Source organism: Diachasmimorpha longicaudata, chromosome 15 (genome assembly GCF_034640455.1).
Source record: "Diachasmimorpha longicaudata isolate KC_UGA_2023 chromosome 15, iyDiaLong2, whole genome shotgun sequence".
Classification (NCBI taxonomy): Eukaryota; Metazoa; Arthropoda; class Insecta; order Hymenoptera; family Braconidae; genus Diachasmimorpha; species Diachasmimorpha longicaudata.
In genome coordinates, this window is record NC_087239.1 from 5,746,360 (window position 1) to 5,769,453 (window position 23,094).

At 43.6% G+C, this 23,094-nt stretch overlaps 2 protein-coding genes across 6 annotated transcripts in view; one reads left to right on the plus strand and one right to left on the minus strand.

Annotated features, from left to right (window-relative positions):
- The window catches only part of LOC135169653 (protein groucho-like), a 42,154-nt gene extending 39,625 nt beyond the window's left edge, over positions 1-2,529 (minus strand). For all 5 annotated transcript variants that reach the window (XM_064134827.1, XM_064134825.1, XM_064134828.1 and 2 more), the window contains exon 1: positions 1,594-2,529. In XM_064134827.1, the coding sequence (XP_063990897.1) occupies positions 1,594-1,656 (63 nt within the window). In that variant the 5' untranslated portion in view covers positions 1,657-2,529. The remainder of the gene's footprint in view (positions 1-1,593) is intronic.
- A 95-nt stretch (positions 2,530-2,624) lies between these two features.
- LOC135169661 (uncharacterized) overlaps positions 2,625-23,094 on the plus strand; it is a 54,836-nt gene continuing 34,366 nt past the window's right edge. Inside the window, exons 1-5 of the mRNA XM_064134846.1 lie at positions 2,625-2,871; positions 9,271-9,450; positions 21,824-22,169; positions 22,240-22,666; positions 22,732-22,991. Coding sequence (XP_063990916.1) covers positions 22,814-22,991 — 178 coding nt within the window. The 5' untranslated portion in view covers positions 2,625-2,871; positions 9,271-9,450; positions 21,824-22,169; positions 22,240-22,666; positions 22,732-22,813. The remainder of the gene's footprint in view (positions 2,872-9,270; positions 9,451-21,823; positions 22,170-22,239; positions 22,667-22,731; positions 22,992-23,094) is intronic.

Below are 23,094 nucleotides of genomic sequence, written 5' to 3' on the forward strand. Positions count from 1 at the left end.
TCCCTCAAAATTATTGAAATACAACAACTGACCAATTACTGTTCCCCAATATAACACTTCACCAAGAAATATTGACCCAAACTCTCACGGATAAATTGAGCGAAAGAAGTGCAGACAAGGGTTGTACCACAAACTTCATCCACTGATGTAAAACAAAGTTTTCGTTGTCCAGACATTTATCCGTGAGTTTGTGTAAAAACAAGTTGAAACACAGACACAAAAGAAATGGTCGGATAGAATGGCAAAGTGGTGAGGAAGTGAGGAATAAAGGAGACAAATACTGTTGGTGGAGAGTTGGCGCGATACACTAGTTTTCGGTCGATTAGCGTCCGAGAAGTCTCAACTACGCAGTCACTGTTTTCTCCCTCAACCCGGGTAGTTTGGGTATTCGAGAACTACGGGGTTGAGGGGAGGTGAGGCATTAGTCACTCTGGTACATTTTCGGGAAGTTAAGTGGGCCCACCAACGAGACAGACATGAAATAAAAGGAGCGTTGGGCGGGGGGGAGAGCTCAATGGACGATCTTGAAATGAGCAAAAACAATTCAATTGCATTAATTTATGGACTCTATTATTCTTTATTCACTTCAACGCGTGTCAATTAAATTTCGAAAACAGTTCTCTGTCAACCAAATGGCACATAAAGGAACAATTCAGGGTTTGTTGAATCTCTATTGGGGTAAAATTGAATTATTTCCCTAGAGCAATATTTATTTATTTTTAAAATTATTTCTTCGCTGCATTAGACTTTGTCTAGAGCTTTCGAACCCCCAAAAAATAAAAAGAAAACCCTCAGCCATTCTCCAATTATATCTGACAAAATCTCTCGACTTCCTCGCTCTCCCCCGAATCCACCCCTAAACCAAAAGGATCTTCTCGTCAAGTCGATTCCATTTATCTAATATCAAATTTCCCAAAGGATTAGGGGCGGTAAAAAAAACCGAAAAACCAACATAACTCATGAACCAGCGATCGCACGTGTCGGGACATTTGAAATGAAGTGAGAGAAGAGAGAAGGGAGGTGGGTTTAATCGGAGAGAGAAACCGCGATTGATTTCCCCCCCATCAGCGACAAGAAAACCCGATAGAGACAGATAATTCGAGGGGAAGGGAGCATAGCAGGACACGTGTCCCACCAGGGGTTCAACGTATAGGCACTTCATTGAGTGCTTGCCACCCTACGCTCGCCATTATACGCGCGTTGAAGGGGACCCCGAGGATTCTGTATCGAAATTAACACACTCAACAACTCCCTCACTCTTCTCTCTCCTCATCACCGTGTGCTGAGCGTTGATCAAATGGAAGTGGCATTAGGCTGAACTGAGCAAATACGCACTAAGTGCCTTCGCTAGTCCATTGACACACGTGTTCTCATACAATATTGGCTCTGTATATCAGTATATTCAAGTGTCTGGAAATGTCAAGACCAATAAAATACATTTGTGTAAATAAAAAAAAACACCGAGTGCAAGAGAGCTGAACGTGAATTTGTCAAAAAATGAAAAAAATTGTCCTAAAAAAAAGGCAAAAAAATTGAGTTAAAAACCTGAAAAAAAATGATTTATAAAATAATTTAAGTAAATAAATAACTCACCGGGTGGCGTGCAGCCGCTGCTGCAGCAACAGCAGCGGCATTTATTCCAGTACTGGGATACATTCTTCAGGCGTTTTTACGTCCAATTGTCCGACACTTCGATATCCTCAAACGTTCACTAGACTATCCTCCTATTTTGGCACTTTCACGCATCATCACACAGCACTTCACTCTCTTAAATCCACAAGTAACGAATATACCACGGAAATAAAAGCGGTAATCACACTCGAGGTGAGAAATGGCGCGCTAAATGCGCAAACACACGTACAGCACAACAATACATACACAAGTTTGGGGCGCTACGGGTCACAGCCAGAAAGCGTTAACTTCAAATCACCCGCCATTCGTTTTAACTCACACGGCCTTCACAAAAGCCCACGTACAATCTAAACATTCAGCATTAATTATTATTCCCCCAGAGGCTGTAAAAATTCTACGACGCTTGACTGACGGTGAACGACACAAACTCGTAACCAATGAAATCCAACAAACGAGAATAAACTGTAGCCTTCGATCGGTAAAACAGACTCACGCCAGCCGGTTTGGCGTGTGCGAGCGAGACGTGGATAGACGCTTCTTCCTTTCCGTTTTCACCATCAAATACAGGGAAAAATCCTATATCCGTCCATTAATCGTCCATCGACGCAACCAACACCGACAATAAAAGTAAATCCATCAAGCCAGGTGCAAAACTCCTCGATATTTTCCAATTTTTCGCACCAAAATCACATCACCCCCACTTCAACACATCCCCCACCGAGTCAACAAAATACCCTGTATTTTTACTGCGTGATTTCCCGTCGATTCACACCACCAGAATCACTCACTCGTTATCTCGACACGGCAAAACTTATCGTTAAAATTCCACAACTGGCGTTCTACCTTCGTCAACAGCTCCGAAGCGACTGGCGAGTGAACGAGTGGTGGGGATACACCAGTCGCCCCTCCAGCGCCACTAGGCGGCGCACGAACAATTCCGGCGAGTCATTTTCCCCTTTCCCCTTCTCACCAACTGTTTTCACAAACCAACACTAGTGTACATAACGCTGGAACGACGCTTCACCCGACGCATTAACCGGTACGATAGCTCCTTTACAATTATTGCGATTAGTTACGTGAATGACCCCGAAGGGCATATGGTGAAACGAGCGGGGGTAACCGGAGGATCGGGGGATTTGGAAGAGGGTGAACAGAACACGGGAAATCACGACACGTTGGTCTAATTGAGGCCAGATAAGGACCACCGACCGTACGTTTAACGTTGATGGTTGCGTTTACGTGAGTAGGCAGTTTATTCTGTTATTTTTATCACAGCATTAACCTCCGAACTTTAATGAATAACGATATTAATTCATTAATAACGATAATAATTATTGCGTATTACGTGTTTGCATTTTGCCCAACGGTTTTTCCCTCCAAATATCGCTGTGGGAAACATGGCGGGTGGGTGACGATGACCGTGGGGCAGAGGAGGGGGGGAATAAAATTTATCATCATTACTGCAATATGATCAGTAGAAGTCAATAGAAAACTAGTGGGTTTCATAATTATCCCCATTTCAGGTATCCTCGGGCCATCTCCCCCCCTCAACCCTCCTCGCCACGAGGTATTTTCGATGTGGGTGAAAATGATAGAGACAAAGGAGAGAGACAGAGGAAAATGGCGGTTATCGTTCCGACAAATCTGTTGGTAACGGTTTGGCGGAGCGATGAACGGATAACTTGATAATGTCCCAATCGTAAGTTGCATGTTATTCGATTCGTTCGCCCATAATACTCGGCTATTTATTCGTCAATCGAACGATTCTATGCACGCAAAAAGGGGTGGGGTAGAGGAAGGGGGGGGGGCAGCCCCTGGCTGCTTGTGGTGTATTATATTATGATCGTCTACATGTGAAAATGTACAACACATACAGATGAAGAGTCCGGGAAACATATCGTGCCGTCTGTTATTTCAATGAAATTCGATCGATATAACACCAGTTTTTTTTTTTTTCGTGCTTTATATTTTTTTTTTTTCACTCTGGTGAGTTGGGAGGGGTACTTGTGCAGGCAAATTTTTATTTACGGTGGCAATGGAGGTAGAGACAGCATGGAATTTTTATTCATTTTACTGGGTACACGGGCAAATGAACGGGAAAAAAAAACATTGTGACCAATGACCGGTATCCACGCGGTCATGCGAAACGAAAAAAAAAATATATATATATCACAAGTGGCAAGGGTGAAGGGAGGCGAAGAGTGGGGTGAAAAAAAAATGGAAATGGTAAAAATAGAGGAGTGGTATTAGCTAGACGAACGGACAAGAGAGGGTAAAGGAGTGATGAGAAAGGATAGTACTGAGCTTTGGCCATACAATTCCAAAGTTTTTTTCACAAAATGGCCGTCACAAGTCTGATGGCTTCACCCTTTAGTTCCCTTCCTCTGGTTCTACCCCTCGTTGTCCCTCGGCACTCGTGATTTTCCTCACTTTCCACACCGCCACAAATATGGCGCCTCTACCCGCTTTCTCAACGCCCTATCTACTATACACCAGTTTTCCTCTCCACCCTCACCCCCCCCCCCCAACATCCCGTCTACTTCATCCCCCTTGCCGACACGACTAGGACGTCTATACGACGACGATGACGACTCCCTCATCCCCCATTCACCCCACCCACTCCACTGCATACATAGAGTAACACCAAAGTGCCAAATGAGATAGAGAAGGAGGGATGACGATGGAGAGTACCACACGCGAAATAGGATCTCCTGTTCACGCTTTACAAGTGTGCATGTCATTGCCGTATGTGTGTGTACATACGTTCTTGGAGGCACTCATCGAGTGTGTGTTAGTGCATTCCCTTTTTCTCTCCTCCCTCATCCTCTCCACCATCACCATCCCCTCCTCCCCCTTCCCCCCTACTAACCCCCTTCCGCTATGTGAATATCACGCTACACACAGTCCCAAGGAGTTTCCTACTTGATTGCCGCTATCGTCCGACCAACCGTAAAGGAACTCCACGCGGACTCTGTAACACCTCAACCAATCACCGCTCTCCAATCTCACTCTTAGCCAGTTATATTCATTCAACTTATCCACAGTAGTATTCAACATTGCTGGAAGACTCCAATGTGCCAGCACGCTCGTCCAATCCCACCGTAACTTTTAACAAAAAAAAATATATATATATATTCAAACCCTTGACAGGGAAACTTCAAGTCCGCGCGGACTCGTGTGGCTGTACAGGGTGAGCACAAACTCAACGGAATGAAGGTGCTACGCGAAGCCGCAGTGAAACATGAAAAATAGGGGGGTTTGGCGGGGGTGGGTGGAGTGAGGCGGGTCGGTAGGGGGCGGCTAGGACGAAGGGGGGGAGAGGGGTTACATAGGGAAAAACACGAAGTGCGGAGGCTGAGGGGGGAGTGGGAAGTAAAATGAGGGAAAAAGCAAACGAGCGGTACGAGAGAAAGAGAGAGGGAATTTGTGTGTATTTGGTACCCGATCCAGCGAACCGAGACAAGCCGAGGGAGAGGGAAAAAGAGAAAACGAGCACGACTGGTGGGTGAGGGGGTTGAGGAGATGTGGAGGAGGGGGGGAGGGGATGTGGATGGAAAAGTAACATAACGAAACGTCGATCCCATTACCTGGAGCCTCAACCCAACCTCTTCGTCCCACTAATACATACACACGCACACTTATATACAATGTTCCTTTCAACCCTTAATCCAAGGAGGATTAGAAAACCCCATTGTCATGCTTCGCGGAAACGTAGTCGTTGGGTGTATTTGTGTCTGTGTGGGAATGGAGAACGGAAGATTGAGCTGAACGGAGAGGGGAATATATTCAACTGCGATTACAGACTGGAAGAGACGCATAGGGTTGGGGGGAGGGGGTTTAATTTGATGGACGATTTTGATGACAAAATTTTGGATGGATTGGAAGAAGGTAGTGGGGAGGGGTTGGGGAGAGAACGGGTTTTCAATTGTTTTATGTTGTTTGTTGTAGGGGTCGTTCAGGGAATGTAAAGACAAAGGTGTATTTTGCTCCTCGTTAATTAGTTAATTTTTCAGGGAAAAAAATTGACAATATGGTTGAACCGACGTAAATCAGTGTCGATAATTTTTATTAATTATTAAAGTCTTTCATCTCCTGTAGCTGGTATTTTTTTATTTAAATGTAGAATGGAAACGAATGGTCGACCATGGGATTATCCTTGCCACCTGTGCACTGTCACAGAGGTTTTTTCCATTATTTATTCAACGAAATGAACTTCAAATAATTCAGACTAAATTTTTTCACCCCCCCCCCCCTAAGCACAGTTTATCAAAATCCTGAATGAATAATTCAGAAAAATGCCGACAACACCTTCGAATGTTAACATTAGTACCATCGCACTCCCCCCAGTTGTTTACCACCTTCCGTACTTTGAACCCCAACGAAGTACCAAGTACCTCTCTCCCATTCTTGGTGACCACGTGGGTGAAGATGTGGGGGGTGAGCCATGGCAACCGTGCATACATGCAGACATGTCGGGTATATAATAGGAAAACAGAACAAGGACCAAGGGAATAAGTGAGATAGGTATATCCTGAAGAAAAGAAGAGTGTGAATGTCGGTGTGAGTGTTGGGTGAAGCTGTCGGTTGCGCTTGGTCGGCTGTGGTTATGTGGAGCGTTGCCGCCACCGTCGCCACAGCCGGTTTGCGTGTACATTCGTGTACGTTTGGGTGGAATATACGTGTACTCGCCCCAGTACTCCATGCTTACCGACGCGAACCAGGGAAAAGAGGTAGCATTAGGAGTGGAAGTAAAGAACCATGTGCGCGCGCAATTTAAACGAAAGAGAGATGGAAATGTCAGCTATTGATACGGGTTGGAGAAGGACGTTTGGGGTATTGGAGGGGGGTTGAGGTGCCGGGGGGGGCGGGGGTTGTGGCCGGGGGGTTCGAGGGGTTTGCGGCGGCGGGCCGAGGGGGTCGGCGGCCGGAGGAGGTGGGGGGGGGGAGAGAAGAAGAGGTGGCTTGAACAAGATAGAGAGAATGAGAATCCACTCGCAATGGGATAAACCGAGAGTGGTATGAGTGAGAGAGACTGTGGAAAGCAGTCGGTGTGGTTTGTGCGGCTAACCAAGCCGATGCTCTCAACCAACGGCGACTTTCCAAGACCATATACAGCCGGTGTAACACGACTTCCGTTTCTTCACAAATACTGTGGGCATATTCTTTCAATCGAATGAGCATGAATTATAGGATGAATTGTAATGGAATGTTTGTTATTCATTGGAAATGAATTTTCGGGGTATGAAATGTTTGAGAGACGAAATATTGTAGTCGGATGGAGTTATCGGGAATAATGTTGATGAGGGGTTGCACTGAGTGATTAACAAATTTCATGTACTGTGAGTTATCGGGGGTTGGGTGTGTACACAATATTGGTCACATTATGGTGATGGAGTGATGGAAGTCTGGGTAATAATTCCCAGTTGAGATTCGGGATTTATGGGGTTTTGGAATAGGTGGGTGGGGGGGGGGGGTTTGTCTTTTCGTGATTTGGGGTTTTAGATGAATGTCGGCGGGGTTGATTGGAAGTTAGGAAATTGTGTGATAAATTGGGGGATAATGTTTATTGTTCGTTCGGATGCGCTCGCGAGATGGAATGTATTCGTCGGGGATTAGAATGGGGTTTATAAATTGTACACATACACAGTGTTGGTGCCATTAACTCGATGTACTCGAGGGCTTCCAACGGTTGCAGTTGAGATTCAGAATTGATCTCGATTTCCGATATCTGATATCACTGCTTTTGTCCTTCGGTCTAACCCAGATCGAATTTCCCGACGGAACTAGAAGTAGAGACAGGTTCGAATGGAATTCATATACCACGGAGGTAACTACTGGGCCTGGATACACAAACAATTCCCCGAGGTAATGTCACTGCGCACCATGTAGATTACCAAGATTGACGTTTCAACTTTTTCCCCCGTTACCCCTGAATTTTTCACTCCACCGAGTGGGGGCCAAATGATAAAAAAATAAACGAAACTGTGATTTACGTCTTCACATTAACCGAAGAAAAAATATTCTCTCAACGAAAGTCCCTCCTGATGTTCAAACAAGATTCCACCGAATTTTCTATCAGTTGTATCACACTTCAACCCTTTTTTTTTCCCCTCCGCCTTCGCACACCCACCAAATTATGTTCGAGGTTAATACCGGTAGTATCTTTGCCGCCTCTATGTTGCACGTTCGAGGGAATTAACACGACGTACGATTTATGAGTCCTCCTGTTACATTCGTGGCATGTACATACGTATACATGCGACCGGTTGTCCTCCTGTTCTTTTTCTTTCTAAAATGAATTAATTAATGTTGTTCTCCGGGGGTTTAAAAAAAGTCACAACCATTGCAAAACTTGTTAATCCACTTTTTTTTTATTTCATTCGCCCCGAAACTCCTTCGAATGACGAATGAATATTAAAGCAGATGAGAAATGAAAAAAAAAGGGCATGTGGAGATGCGATTTGAGGCTTTTTTTTCCCTGGGGTCACAACATGGGGTGACAAATTGAGATGATCCAAATTCTCTACGGCTTTTCTGGTAAATGCGTCCCAAACCCCTCAGTCTCTCTCCCTCGCACCTCTCATCCCCATCCCCATGACCAGATCGTTCCCAGGGAGCATCACCAACAGCTAGTGAGAGAGATGGATAGAGGGGTCGTATAGTTTTGGATTGGGTCGAGCGTCAGGGTGCCCTTGGGGACTACTGTGGAGCGCTAATGGAATTACTCGCCCCTAGAAGTTTTTAACGGTCGATTTGCCCCGGCACTCGCACTCTCTCACTCTCAGCACCCGCAGTAGACCCGAGTGTAGTTACCCCCTTACCCCCAGCTCATGGTTTGTCTCGCTACATTCGATGTTTCGTCACGCCGGGGGGTCAAAACTGCCCGCAGATGTCGGCCATAAACCCCTGTCTGCTTTTTTTTTCCCCCTGTCGTCTTTCCACCCCTCTGCAACCCGCTTTGTCTTGCTTTCTCCTATTGTAACATCCTTGGAATAACACGCCCTTAAATAAATCCATCCGCGCTGGAACGAAATCACCCCTGCAGTTGAGATTGGGTACGTGATGGGGTGTCCTTCCTCAGTTTTTTTTTTTACGGATCCTCTACCCCCCCGGTGCCTTTTTATAACTGTTTTCTTGGGTATGGGGTTGGGTGACACGTGTGCAGGGCAATTGGAGAGTTTAAATTGTATACACGTTCGCCAACAGGGAGAGTCAGCTTTGTTTTCAGGGATGTCTTTCGAGAATTATTAGGAGCGAGGTTGGCTGCAAGATTTTTTGCTCTTCGAAGCGGGATTTTGGGGGGTAATGGGGGGGAAGGGACATTTTCCCAGGTATTTTCATGAATTTAGTAATGTAGTAGCAAATATCAATCACAAATAACCAATACTTCACCATCGCATTGGCACCATAAACTCCCCGTAATCAAACCAAAAGAAAATATAAAAATCGCCCGGGAATTACCCATTTTTTACGGCATTCACTTCATGTTAATTTTCAAGGAATAACTTCTGTGTCTGAAAAAAAAAAAAACTTCCCACTGTAATTATCAAATGAGAAATGTTACACTAATTTCCCCGTCATTAACTGCACGACTTCTCATTCAAAGGAATTACCATATTTTTTTTTCTCTTTTTCCAGTGACTCACACATTCCACTTCTTCTCGAATCTTGTCAGTGGAGAGGATAGCAGTCGAACAAGCGACAATGGTAGAGTGGGCAAAAACGAAAGGACGGGAACAGGTAAGCACCACGTGTTGTCGTGGATGTTTACACACTGAAACCCGGGAGACGATACAGAAGCGAAGAAAAGGCGTCAGGGTGAGCATACATATACATATCACCATTTGCCGACCGGTATCTTCCTCTAAGTGTCTGTACAGACCGTTGGGGGCAACTCAAGTGTTGAATGGGTGTATAAGGTCATCCAGGCAAATATCCCCTCCCCCCTTCAGCCCCCTCCCCTCCTTGCCAGCCCCCAGCCAACAACCGCACCCGTATAAATCGTTTCAGTGGAATCCGGTTGATCGGAGTAATAGCTCCGAGGGGCTAATAACAACGAAATCCACTGGATGACTGGAAAATACAGTCAATTTCGTTCAATGACATCAGTGATTACAATGGCGGTGTTTAGTTTATGGTTTCATTAATTTATGATATTATCCCGATCGATAGATCACCTGACATTGCTCTAGATAATTATTTAATAGATTAATTGATAGTATTGAATATTTTTGGGTAATAAATGGTTGAGTGGGTCATCTTAAAAATATTTAAAAGGCTCACGAAGAGTCGTTGTCATTAAAAGTCAAAGATAGAGAGGAGGTTTTGTTTAATTGGGGGTCATTATCCTGATTGGAAAATGGGACTTAAATAATTACCCGATGGTCGGTGAAAATTTGACGATCGGGGCAACAGTGATACGGAAATATTTGAACAATAATTGAAAATAACGAGATTTTTGCAATTTAAGGGGCTTTAATTACTGCGATGGACTGATTGTCTCATTGGCCCATAAAACTATTGACTCTAATGCGAATGAATATTTGGTAAATGATTATGAATTTCATTTACTTTCAATTAACTAATTGCCGATACTCGAAGCGGATTCGATCTACAGATTTTATTTAACTTCTCTCAAAATTTTAATTTAATACAACTGCGGCATAATTTTTTATAATTTTACAATGAAAAATTATGAAAAATTGAACTTCAACGATTTTTTGGATCTCTGATTGATATGATTGACTAACCGAAGAATTCGGTGCGCGAAGAAATGAATATTCAGGAGCTTCAACGATCGATTGATTGTGGTAATGAGTCTGATCAGCTTGATAGGTAGATGGTAGGAGTGGGGGAAACCACTTAGGTGGAGTTTATCGTTCGGGTCGAGGTCACACATCGTCGATCGAACGAATCGTGTGCGACACGCTTGATCGCGTTACTTAATGAATTCATTTTGATTATCGTGTTTAGCGTACGTTACCGAGAGTAAATTATTAATAAATGATGGGTGAGTGAGAGAGGGATGGGGAGGGAGGGAGGGAGGAAGGAAACGGCCAAAGACCAAAACGGTGGAGTATGAAATACATGGCTCGGGCAAAAACGGATATCTCGGTTATAATACCGGGGCACGCCCGGTAACTCGACCGTAATATGGTATGAATAATAATGACAATGATGATAATCGCTGTGTGTTGGTTTGCCTCGCACGGATTCGCGTCAGTTTGCTACCATATTTACGAGTATACATGAACATCATAATTTTAATCCGTGAAAAAAAAAAATGAATAGGTATTGGGCTATTTTATGATGATTATTTCTCTTTTGCTTTTACAACGATGAGATTTATATTTATATTTTTTTTAATTTGGGGAGTGGATGGATTTCACATGACAATTTGCCGGAGAAAATTAAAGAGTTGATGCTTATCAATAATATTTGTGGTAATTAAATAAATTATTTTTATGAAAAACCGTTCGTTTCACTTTCCAATATTCGGGAATCGAAAATCTCGTCTTCGCACTCATTTCGATGGAATAATCGCTCTTCTGATGGCATAAAAACTCGGGAAAAAATTTCCACGACTTTTTACGTGAAACTTAAGGAGTAATTTCCTGCCAGTACTGTGGAGGATCGTTTTTCTATTTTTGTGCAACCGTCTACGTCGAAGCGTGTCTTATGGCTACACGTGAGGAGACAACATAAAGATGAATGAGCGTGAATAATAGAAAAAGCAATTTCTGCAGAGACATTGGAGCAACGGCAATTCACCGACAACATCCAGAGGAGAGTAAAAAAAGAAGAGGGCACGGAAAGGAAAGACGTGGTGGGCAATGAACTGGAATGGAAATTCGATAGTCGATGTATAGCTCAACAGTTGCAATACAACACGCGAACGCGCTAAGGTGGTCTTTACTTTTTCCTGTTCTTTTTTTTTTTTATTTTTGCCGAACAGAAAACGGCATCCATGGATATAGAGGTTTGAGCTCGTCTGCTGTCTTGAGGATAGAAATATAGCAACAGGGGGAGGCCAACTCCAAGTTTATTGCCCGTTCCCCTGGGTCGAGTATTGGCTTTGTGGTTGCCTGACTGGAACGACTCCTGGACGGTCTACCCTCTTCCTTCAAACTCCCCCCCCGGCTGCCGGATTTTCTTCAAGAGTGTACAGTCGTGCCAGGACATACCCTCCACTCCGAGGATGTTTGAATGTTTTCTCGAACTATTGATTGTCATTTCTTCAATTTTTACTGCATTTTTTTCCCTCAATTCCACCAAAAAATGAATTAACGAAAAGTTCTGCCGGAATTTTTTTGAAATCCGCTCATCGATTACGGAATCGACTGGAAAATTTTAGTTCTATCGCTTCCTCAAGTGAACAAATACTCCGTAAAATTCACATTCTTACATTTAACTCAATCGCAAATTTTTTTTCAAGCTAAAGTTCCGCAAACGTTTATTACAATGTTTATCAGTATTTTTCCGCTGAATTTTTAATCTCGCTCAGTTATCACAAAACATCTAAAACACCAATAAACAGCTAGACCTGGTGTACATTTTTCCATAAAAATTTTTCACCACGTACATCAATATAATACACAACTATGAACAAAAACACGTAGCATAATGAGGAGAGGGAACAATAATCGTGCGTTCCTTATCCGCTCGTTAAAATTCCTTTAAACGCTCGAGGGCGTAAAACGCATGAAAGAACATAAAACGCACGATTTTATACCTGCGCTGTGCAATGGGTGGGGGTATCCCCATTACCGTCGTTATTCACAATGTGATATCGATCAGACGATTGGTAACCCCGCAGTCTCTGAGTAATTTGCGTAAACCACGGGTTTTACGATGAATATGTGATTTAACCATGATTGGCCAGTCTTACCCAATATCCCATGCATCAAACATTATTAATGTCAGCCCCAATTCATTCGTTTTTCCTCCCTCGCATTGAATAACAAAATTTCCTCCCTTAAATGTATCGAATTGAACGGATGACTTTTCAATATTTTCATAAGCACTGGCGCCCTTTTATTCCCTTTCACCGGTCGGGTGTTATCCCCCTTTTGTAAATCAATTGTTTGCGGTTCGTTTCAAGCAAAAAACCATACTCCGGATAATAGTTGTGTCCCACTGCTTTAATTTTTAGTTCATTTATTATTTATTATCAAATCGTAATCACGAATTCAATTATCATAATGAATTAATTTATTATTTACTGAATGTTTATTTTAATAGCTCCATAAATAATTGAGTCGAGTTACAATTTCAAGGGGTAGGCCATTCAATTAACTTGTTGCTCATCTTATCAACATATTTTGTACATCAGCTGTTTACGATCGCTCTCACTAGGAATTTTATTTAACTGCAAAATAATAAGGTATTTTTTATTGAATATCTCTCTCCCTGTGAATTCTTCTTTTCGATTCGAAATGTCGTTCATGCTTTTTCCTCTCGAAAGAATGGATATTCGGGGGATTTAAAACATGTGCGAAAAAAAAAAAACCCGGAGCGAAAAGGCTCGTGGGGGGCGGGCTTATGTTATTTTTCAAATGGAATTCTCAAGAGGGAATTTCCGCTCCTACTTTCTCGTTTGCAGTGGAAAAAAAAAGGACCAGAAAAAAATAGAGCCCAAGTAAACCCCCGAGTACACAGTGGCACGAATGAATTTTTCATCCGGCGCCTCAGTGCACCCCCCGCGCGCGCGAAACGTTACGTGACTTAAAACGAAGATTAAAGTGTTCGTCCCTCCTACACCCCATTCTCTTCCGTTCCGGCAGTCTCGGTATATACCATCGTAGGAGCTTTTTCCCATTACACACCAGTGCCAGCGGTGGAAAAGACCAAGGCGTTTCTGGCTTTATTCTCAATTGCCTTGAACAATCTCTCGTCCTTTTGCCTTTTTTTTTTTCTTTTCGAGGAACTGTGATAGTTGAAATGTGAGGTGTCGTGTCTTATGGAGACAAAAAACTTTTCATTTTTAGTGACTCATAACTGATTTTAATTTTAATGAGCTGCCTCTGTCTCTGACTGGGAGTGCACGGCAAAAACCAGTGTATGAATTTTACAAACGTCGGGCAGACGGTTTTAAGACCCTGAAAAAATGTCTGAATAAAATGATAATTTGTCAGAATTTCATATGAACAGGTGTCTACACACCTTAATTCATGTTTGGAGAGTCGTAAAATTTTTTATGACTTCGTTTTCAATTTTTTGGGAACTTGAAAATGTCGGAAATTTGTCGATACTGGGGTCTTTAGGGAGGACTTTCTAATTTTGGAATTTCGGAGAAGAATTGGTGATAAAAATCACTGGCCCTGGGGCCCTAAACTCCGGAAAATCAGGGGTCCGAGGGATTTTACCACTTATCGAAAAATCTAAGTAATGTTTTGCCCTGGGTTCTTCGATAAATTTAAATCCCCTGGAATGTGATGTCATTTCGCCTCAGATTACTGGCCCCTTCATACGTATACCTGGGAATACCGTAACTACATAAAAATCTCCGCCAAATCCCACAAACACAACTTCATCCCCCACTCCTCTATTTTTACCCCGTGCTTACGAGCGTACAGGTACGCCCCAGTGATTCCAAATTACGTATTTTTAACCCAGTAATGTAAAAACGTATTGCCACGGTGTTCCTGGGCTAGATAGCCCCCAGAAGGGAAATAGCTTCGAGTAACCGAGGGAGCTACCAAGCGTGATACTCCTCGCACATGGCCACCGAGCTCATGTAGTTAAAGTAAATACCCGCCTGGATAAATTTAACAAGTGAATTTCATTATCTCAAAATTTATACAATGATTTTGGAGGTGTTGACTATTCACAGGTCAAAGCCCCAACGTTTTCCGTTCTCCTGACTAAAAATAATTTTTCAAAAATGTTAAAATATCTGCAAACTCCAACATCGGCCTTGAAAATCCCAAAACCATTAAACTATTTAAAAAACCGATCAAACTCCTCATCAATCTCCACATTACATCACAACCGATTCCCTCTGTCGCCCCTTCGAATCTTTCCAATTAAAAACCCCGAAGAATCGACTGATCAATTGAGCTACCCCTTCCACCCTTTCTCAACCAAAATTTCCACATTCTCCTCAGCGGTTCCACCCCCTCCCCCCCAAAAAAAAAATCCTCCGGCGTTAAATGGCCAAGTGTTGTATTTCCTCCGTTACCTTCACACACGCGAAAAATTCCTCCACAACTCGCGTGACTTCCAATCGCCCTCCCCCAACCCCCTACCCCCCTGGGAAAAGATTATACATCTCGACTCCAAGTCCGAAGTTATTACTCGCCGGTTTATTTTACCAATGACGAGGGTCCTCTCCACGGATTAGAGCCAAATCAATATTGGGCACTGAGGCGAAGGCTTTTATCGTACGCTGAAAGAAATCCTCTAGCATTTTTATTCTCATTTCTGTTTCCTTCTCTCAATATACCCTTCGGTTCCACTTCACCAGCCGTCGAGTGGATTCCGACAAGGACGCCACTACGAGAGGCGGACAAAACGGAAGAATGAGCGGAGCGCGCTTCAAGCGGACGGAGGAAAAAAGAGACGGCAGCGTCGAACGGAGTGAAAAAAAAAAAGAGATTAGGAGACAGTCGCTCTGTGGCGAAGGGTATGTCGTAGATTGGAAGGGGTGAACGAGTTCCTGGAGGAGTGAGATGAAAGAACTTGAATAGTAGAAAGAGGCGGTGGGTACGGTGAGACGCGGAGGAGAAGAGGAAGACGGAGGAGAAAAAAAAAAGAAACGGCACGAAACGAAGAGGAAGATTCCGTTCAAGCAACTTACTGGACTTCTGAGTTCTTCACAATCGACGATTTACAGATTACGCGCGGTGGAACTGAAGTTCACCCATGCGCAAAAGCTAAAGAGGAAGAGGGATGGAAATGAGAAAGACAGCTAGCCAGTTATACGAGTAACGAAGATGGCGCCAGTGTTGTTGAGTCCGCACGGACTCTGTCTACATGAGGGATTTTTCAACCAATGGGAATTCAACATTTTCCTTCATCCACCAATGATTATTCATTCCACTTTACTCTAACGCGTTTATTATCGCTATGGTCAAAGAAATGACTGTTTATAAATAATTAGAGAGGTTTTAATTAACCCTCGAGATGCCATAGCCCACAGGGACTTTCGTCCCTATGTCGGAATCATTTTAATCAGTTCCTTCGACGATTACATATTTTTTTCCTCATCACGATTCTTTCTCGTGTTTTTCAACATTTTTTTTTTCTTCTCATCTCTTGTATTGACATTTTCCATTTGAGCGAATCCATATGCGCATGCGAGAGGTTATTGTGCACGTGTTGAGAAGGTGCAAGCTACCGATCGGGGTTAAGACAAGGTAAATAATAAAAGAAAAATGGAGCGGTGAGGGGAGGATGCGCTGATGGAACGATTGATTTCGATCTCTTGCACATGATAAACCGCAGTATCGATACGATCGTATGCGGATGCCGTACATCTATCGTTCCACTCACGCACGTTTCCATTTGCTGTCGATTTCAAAGAGACGCTCAGACGCGTCAGACCGATGTGCCTTCCTTTGATCGTTTCGTAGAGAAACCGCTGTGCACCCCCTCCGGCTGAGGGGGAAATTGTAATTGCCCTGGGAGGGCTATTAGTAATTATACGGACCCTTATTCAATGCCGCGGCGAGCTTCCATGTCTCCTACGTGTCACTCATTCCCCGGTGTCCGTTGTACAGTTATTTATCAGTTATTTATTTTCATTATTTGTAATTGGTTGCCCTGTGGTATTTGTTCTTTTCCGAGTTTATTTCAATTTGACGGTGAGAATGAGCATGTGGAATTAAATTACAGGGTGATAATTGTAAAAATATACTGGTCAATGACGAACGTCAATCATTGATCGAATACAAAAGTTGCTTCCGGTTGATTTCATTCCGCGAAATGATTTATTATGCTGTGAAGGGCTGAGGGACGGGCAGTGCATGACACGGGAAATTGTATGTGATTTTAACGTACGAGTGCAAGGCGGTTGTGATTGCGGGGAGTGATGGGGTGGGGGGGAGGGTTTTTTTTGCGATGAGAGTCAAACATCCGGGAAAAAACTAACTCAATAAATTTAAATTAATTAATTTCTTGTTTGAGGAGGCCAGTGAATACTCCAATGAGTTGCGAAAGTCCTCGTCCCTTTTCATAAATTTCAAATAGTATTTTTTCTATTGATTGAAAAAAAAAATCAGTTTATCCCGGAAATTTTTCGATTCACAGTATTAAATAACATTCACGGGACAATCGAATAAAGCTGTCGGGTGCATTTAAAACAACTGAAAATTCGTTGAAATAGATTGTGAGTGAAATGGCCTATGTGAAACCCTCGACGCGAGCATTATACGGCAAAACGATACAACCACTGGTACACATGGACCAGTAACTCCATACACTGACCGAGGTGATATTGGGTGTGCGCGGGCGCATATACAAAATAGTCAGCCCCTCTGTTATTGCATTATTATTGTACCAGAGGGGTAGCCCTCGTGAACCGTCGAGCCGCGAGATTATGGCGGTGATTGCGTGCCGCGCCCACGATTTTCTCGCTTTCTACGCTCGATCGAGTCTGCATACTCCAACGAGTTGCACACACCATGTAGAATATATCCCCAAATCAAAATATGATAGTGGGTATGCCCTAATGTCTCGCCCCGGGGATAAAAACCGACGCGAAACAGAGGGAACTCGTGATTTTCCCTGCGGCATTTTCATCTACGAAAGCAGACGATTTTTTAAGATTGTGCTGAAGTCATTGTGGAGGTGTTGACTCTCCACAGGTCAAAAACCCAAGTTCTCTCCCCTGGGCTACCCCTGGGTCCTCTAGGACCCTTGTCTTACATTCCTGTTTCCCAGTGTATTTTTTTTTTGTAATATTTTCACGTGTAAAATTCCCAATACACGTTATTCTCACCGTGTAATGGTCCACCATTACCCCCAAAAATGAATAACCAATCAGGCAATTTAGTCAATTGATGAATAAATATGAGTCACCCCCCTGTGATCGATTGATTCAGTTTTACCCCTGAAATAAAATTCCCTAATTGAAATGCTCAAGCTCTTGGAACAAATTTAAATTCTGATAATGGGATATTCTACACAAGGGTGGTAGGGGGAAGGGGAGGGGGAGATGAATAGCAAAAAAAAAGAATGGAAGGAAAAAGAACGATTCGGTGAACGCCTGTAAATTCCGAAGAACAGAAGCACACACTCATCGCACAAAAGCTGTAGTCGAAGGGTTTCCAAGAGGGGTGTAGACAGAAAGCGAGAAATAAATAGACAGGGAGATACTTGTCAAATAAGAGAAGAAAAGAGAGAGTAAAAAAAAAAAAAGGGCCAACAGATTTACCGGTCGACATAGCGAGTCTGCTCCAGCACTTTCGCCAAATTGAATGCGAATGAAAAACCTACTTATACCACGTCCGTTCTATTTTATAATCGTTAATCATCCGCTGGGACTGACAACTTCGGGGAATATAATTCGTTCAGAGAATATTTTGTCGCTCCCCCTGGCGCTTTTTGTAATCACTTTTTAGCGTCTGTGAGAGGGAGAGGGAAACTACTTGGCGTCTCGAATTTCTCAAAACGATTGTTGACTGTCGCCAGACGTCTTCGCCGGATAAAAAAAAAAAGAGGACGATAAAGATTAAATGAAATGAGAAGAAGCGAATGCTTTATGCACGGGATTCCTCCTGACCCTGAATAAATTCCACTAATTCTCGAGTTTGCTCTGAATCTCTTATCGCATTTTACTTGTGTACAAGAGTCCCCTCTGTCCTGGTCGAAATACCATGAATGAATACGACGAGAGGGCCCCATTTATCACTTCCTAGAATCTCCAAAGACCTTTTTCCCTCCCCCCTCTTCTGCTTTTCTACTTTGTACCTGAAACCCTCGAAAAAGGAAAGTCAGGCCTCGACCCAAATTAGTTATCCCTAGGTAACCACTCGGTTTTTGCCCCATGGACACCATAAAGTTTTATAAAACTGAAACGAAAACAGGGGTTTAATGGGTGAATGAGAGGGGGAGGTGAGAATTTGAGGGAATTACTTGCTAATACCCTCTCAGAAATTAACAGGATTCTTCGGTTGTATGGAGGGGCGTGAGGCACCAGTGGTAATCGTAAATATTGCCCATTGGGACTATTGATAGGGTCTGACCACTCGATTCTTCTGTCCCCTGCAATTAATTATCTCACTTCAGCTTCAGCGATGGGCACAAACTCAAATTTTTTCGAGAGTTTCCGACACGAGAATTTATCAACTCGAGATTTTCCAGTTCTTCTTACTAGTCTCCCGTCTCCTGTCTCACCCCCACCCCCCTCCCCCCTCCTGGTATGACCAAATCAATCAAATTTTGACGTCATCTCCACCGAAATCGGATAAATTATTCAGGTTATGAACTCCGAATACTCCAATTCTCAACTGATACCCATAAATTCTCCCATCCAATAATATTCCATCTATTTCCCCCGAAATGATGTAAAATTCATCGACAATTGATATTTAGAGATGCTCTCACTCGTGTCCCTGCCAAGCATAACCACCCCCCCAACTCAATTACCGAATGAAATATCAGCCACCAGCTGAGTACCAACCAGTTTATATCACGCTACCAACCATTATAATACGTGTATTCTCTATCCATATTCGTTGAGTGCACGTGGAGGTCAAAGAAAATGATATACCCCATCCCTCCCTCGTCCTCACCCCTTTCCCCTACAATTTTGCTCACTTGTCAACATGTTATACACACATACCCATCCACCACGAGTGAATGCATGTTTGTCCGTGGTGAGAGAGTTCCTCTTCCTCTTTCACCTCAACTCACCCCCGTTTCAATCTGTCCCGGACCTCGTGAATTCCTTTCAAAACATATACCACTAGTGAGAGCAATAGGCGCCCCCCCCCTCACCTCCCCACCCACCCCCTCGAACCACTCGAGCTTTCCCTTGGCACACGACCAACTATTTTCAGACATTATGTGCAACCTTCTCATGCATAATACAGGTGCCTTCATACGCTGTGTTCGTAAATACACAGCGAAGGGTGACAGGCCGTGACCCCCCTCCCCTCCCCTCAGTGACTCCCCTTATCATCCAAGCCCACCACATATGAGAATCCTTCTCCACCCGGATGTCTACATTCTCCGAGTCAAAGTCTGCGGCTCCCCGAAGTCTCAGAATTTGAAATAACATGCAAATCCAACGGACTTCCACCCCCTGCATATGACGAATGCAATCTGATGTCTATTCTAGGGGAAGGTCTTCCCTAGGCTGATGGTGTCGCACATTCCTAAGATACCATGTACTTCTTATGTGGAATATATTGTTGAGGCATAGCCTTCACTGCTTCCGGTGTGCGGAGAGGCAGATGGTCTTTTCCGTGTCTTTGGAGTGTAGAGATATTGCTCGAGTGAGGGATGAATATTTCAATATTGCGAAGGGAGTTCAGTTAACTTCGTGGAAACAGGGGTATAATACGAATATGCGATGGAATGATGAATTTAGGTGGGGTAAAATGGGGATCCAGTGGTGGGTAATTGTGGGGGAGGTGGGTAATGTTTTTTTGGAGGGGGTTGGGGTGGTAGAGCGGCCGAGTTTTGAGGGAAAGTGTTTGGGATTTTTTTTATGGGGGATTCCCATCCCCGAAGTGACGATCGATTTTTAATTAGGAATATTTTTGAATTTTCTGCGAGTCCCAGGTGCCAGGAGGAAAGGGGTGGATTGACTTTAGCCCTCATCCGGACAACATGATGTGGAAGACATTAGAGAAGTCTCACGATGATAGAATTTAGCTGAGACTTGTAGGTACTACGGCACTGCCGTTGAAGTGATTACCCCAAAGGAAGCAAATACCTCGACACGAGCTACAGAGCTCGGTTAATTAGAATTTAGTTAGATAGGAGTCGACATGTGAGGGAGTCATGGTATTAGATTGTGTGTCTCGTTCAACACGCGATGTTATATCTGGACGTGGTAATTTCGGAATATCACCCCTCCCACCCCGGCGAGTTAAACGGTCAGGAAGAGGATCGAACTATCATAAACATTCGTGCAATCGTGCGATGGTATCGGGGGGTATTATTCTCGGATCATGTACATATTCATCATCCCTCGTTATTCGAGTTTCGAGATGTAAACTTTTCACGCGAAGACGAAAGCGTCTCAATTTCCGACAACGACTATTCACGTACCACCCGATTTTAAGACGTGAACAACATTGAAAATTGTGATGATCGAGGGGATGTTTTTTAATTAAAAATAAATTCTGCATTAACGCGTGAGCGAACCCTTCGATAAATCCCCACAAATGAATAAATTTCGTGAATCAATTGTTCGAAGAAAAAAATCCCCATTCGATGGGTGAAAACCCCCATAATTTAATCCTGAAATAGTTGCGATGAAACGCCATATTTGCACCAGGAATTACCGAATAATCCGATGTTTCATGAACTCCTCAATCTGTCTAATAGCCGAGAGTTTTACGAGGGTAGCAGCGGGGGGATAACGCCAATGAGAAAACGAAGAGACCAGTGAGAATGTGTTTGATAAGGGTGAGAAGGGGCTGCCTAGTGGAAAGAAGGAGGCTGGCAAATGGGGAAGGAAATAAGGGAGGAGAAGCTCTCGCAACGACCGCGAAAGCGTTTTCAATCCCCTCACGTCTTTTACCCTCCGCCATCCCTTCTCGACACCTTGTGCAGCCCCGACGTGACTCCGGGATATCAATCTCACCCCCATTCTCAACCCTCCGGCGACGCCGTGTTGCCACTTCATTACTTTCGTGCTGAAGCTGCGCAGCAACGAGGGGTGGGGGATGAGGGGGTGCATTCTCAGGGAGAGAGATGGATTTTGCTGTACAGTCACTCCTGAAATGCCCTATTACATTTTCCAGCCTGAGAATGAAGTTTGTGCCGATGGTACTGAGGTTCGTCGTACGGTCTCAATTTAATTTCCATTAATCTCATCGAGTTGAGGGGGATGGAGTTTGTTGGGTTTAGTACTGTGGTTGGAGTAAGGTCTTGTGAAAATCCAGACTCTATTTACTACTGGAGTCTTACGATGAGTTGAAATTGAATGAGATTGTCACGAATCGTATAAAATTTTGGGGAGCGGGGGGATGATTTTATCGACGAGCGGTGAGAAAATTAATGGATTATTTTGTAGCTCGGGGGTGCAGAACAAATAATTTTAATTGAAGGGACATGGCGGTGATTGTTGAGAATCTGTCAACAAATGTTGGTGCCAATTTTGCGGAATTTTTATCGGGATGAGAAATAACAACAATCAAAGGTATAAAACTGGTAGAAGTCATTTCACAATTGAAAATAAAATTCAATGTTTACGACACTCTTTTCTCTTTATCATTAACAGACCGTTATTTGTGTTCATAAATAAATTGCTTTTCCACAGCTCAGAAACACCACTAAACTATTAACTTTACGTTCCATAAAATAACGTACTAATCGCATAATTTATCCAGAATCCATACATCACGTACAGGATTCTGTACGTAAGTTCTGATTGTCTTGCTCAATAGCAGTTGAGATAATCGATATTCACTCGCGGCTAATTGCGTTTAGGTGCCTCTACAAGCCATTGCAACTCTACGACTTTGAGGTATAAACTGCACGGATACTCCCAGCAATACACAGAAGCATATTCTCGACTGAGTGGTGTGTGATAGGGTTTGTGGGAGAGAGTGAGACAGTGGTTATGTGGAAATAGCTTCGTTTATGCACTGAGATGGGGTTGGGTGAGAAGCTTGCCACTGGCTTTGGTAGGCCATCCTCAGGATAAGCGAGGGGCAAAGGACGAAGGATTGTAGAACAGTCGTTGTAGTGCACTGGTGGCTTCATAGCCAGAATTGAGCTGCTACTCACCTAACTGACGTAATCAAGTGGTCGCCTGTGGAGTACAACAGGATACAGCAAACTGGCCACTCATATACTACTGTTTCACCCTGTACCTGAGACCAAGTTGTGCCGCAGGGAGACGATTTGATGATCTGTAAGTGAGGGTTAAAGACATTGTCTGTTTATGAGATGTCGTTAGCGTGATCTTTCATCTTTCAGCTGGAGATATTATGGGAAATGGGGTGTGGGGGCATTTTTCCTGGGGGACAAGAGAGGTTTTGTTCTTAGGATCGAAACCAAGATGGCTCTGGGATGCCAGACCATGTGGATCTGGTGCCAGGACCATCAGAGCTGTCTCATGAACAGGAGTGAGGTGTCAGGACGAGATGGCGATCGAGGCGATGTGCCTAGCAACACTGACAAGAGCACAACTAGCATCCTCCACCGATTGTTTATTACAATCGACTATTTGAATGACGGTATTTCAATACTCCCACACATTTCCAAAATTTTCTTGTCTTGTAAAATTTTCCATCGACTGAATCGTTCATGGAATTTTCCAAATGACGAGAAAAATAGTCT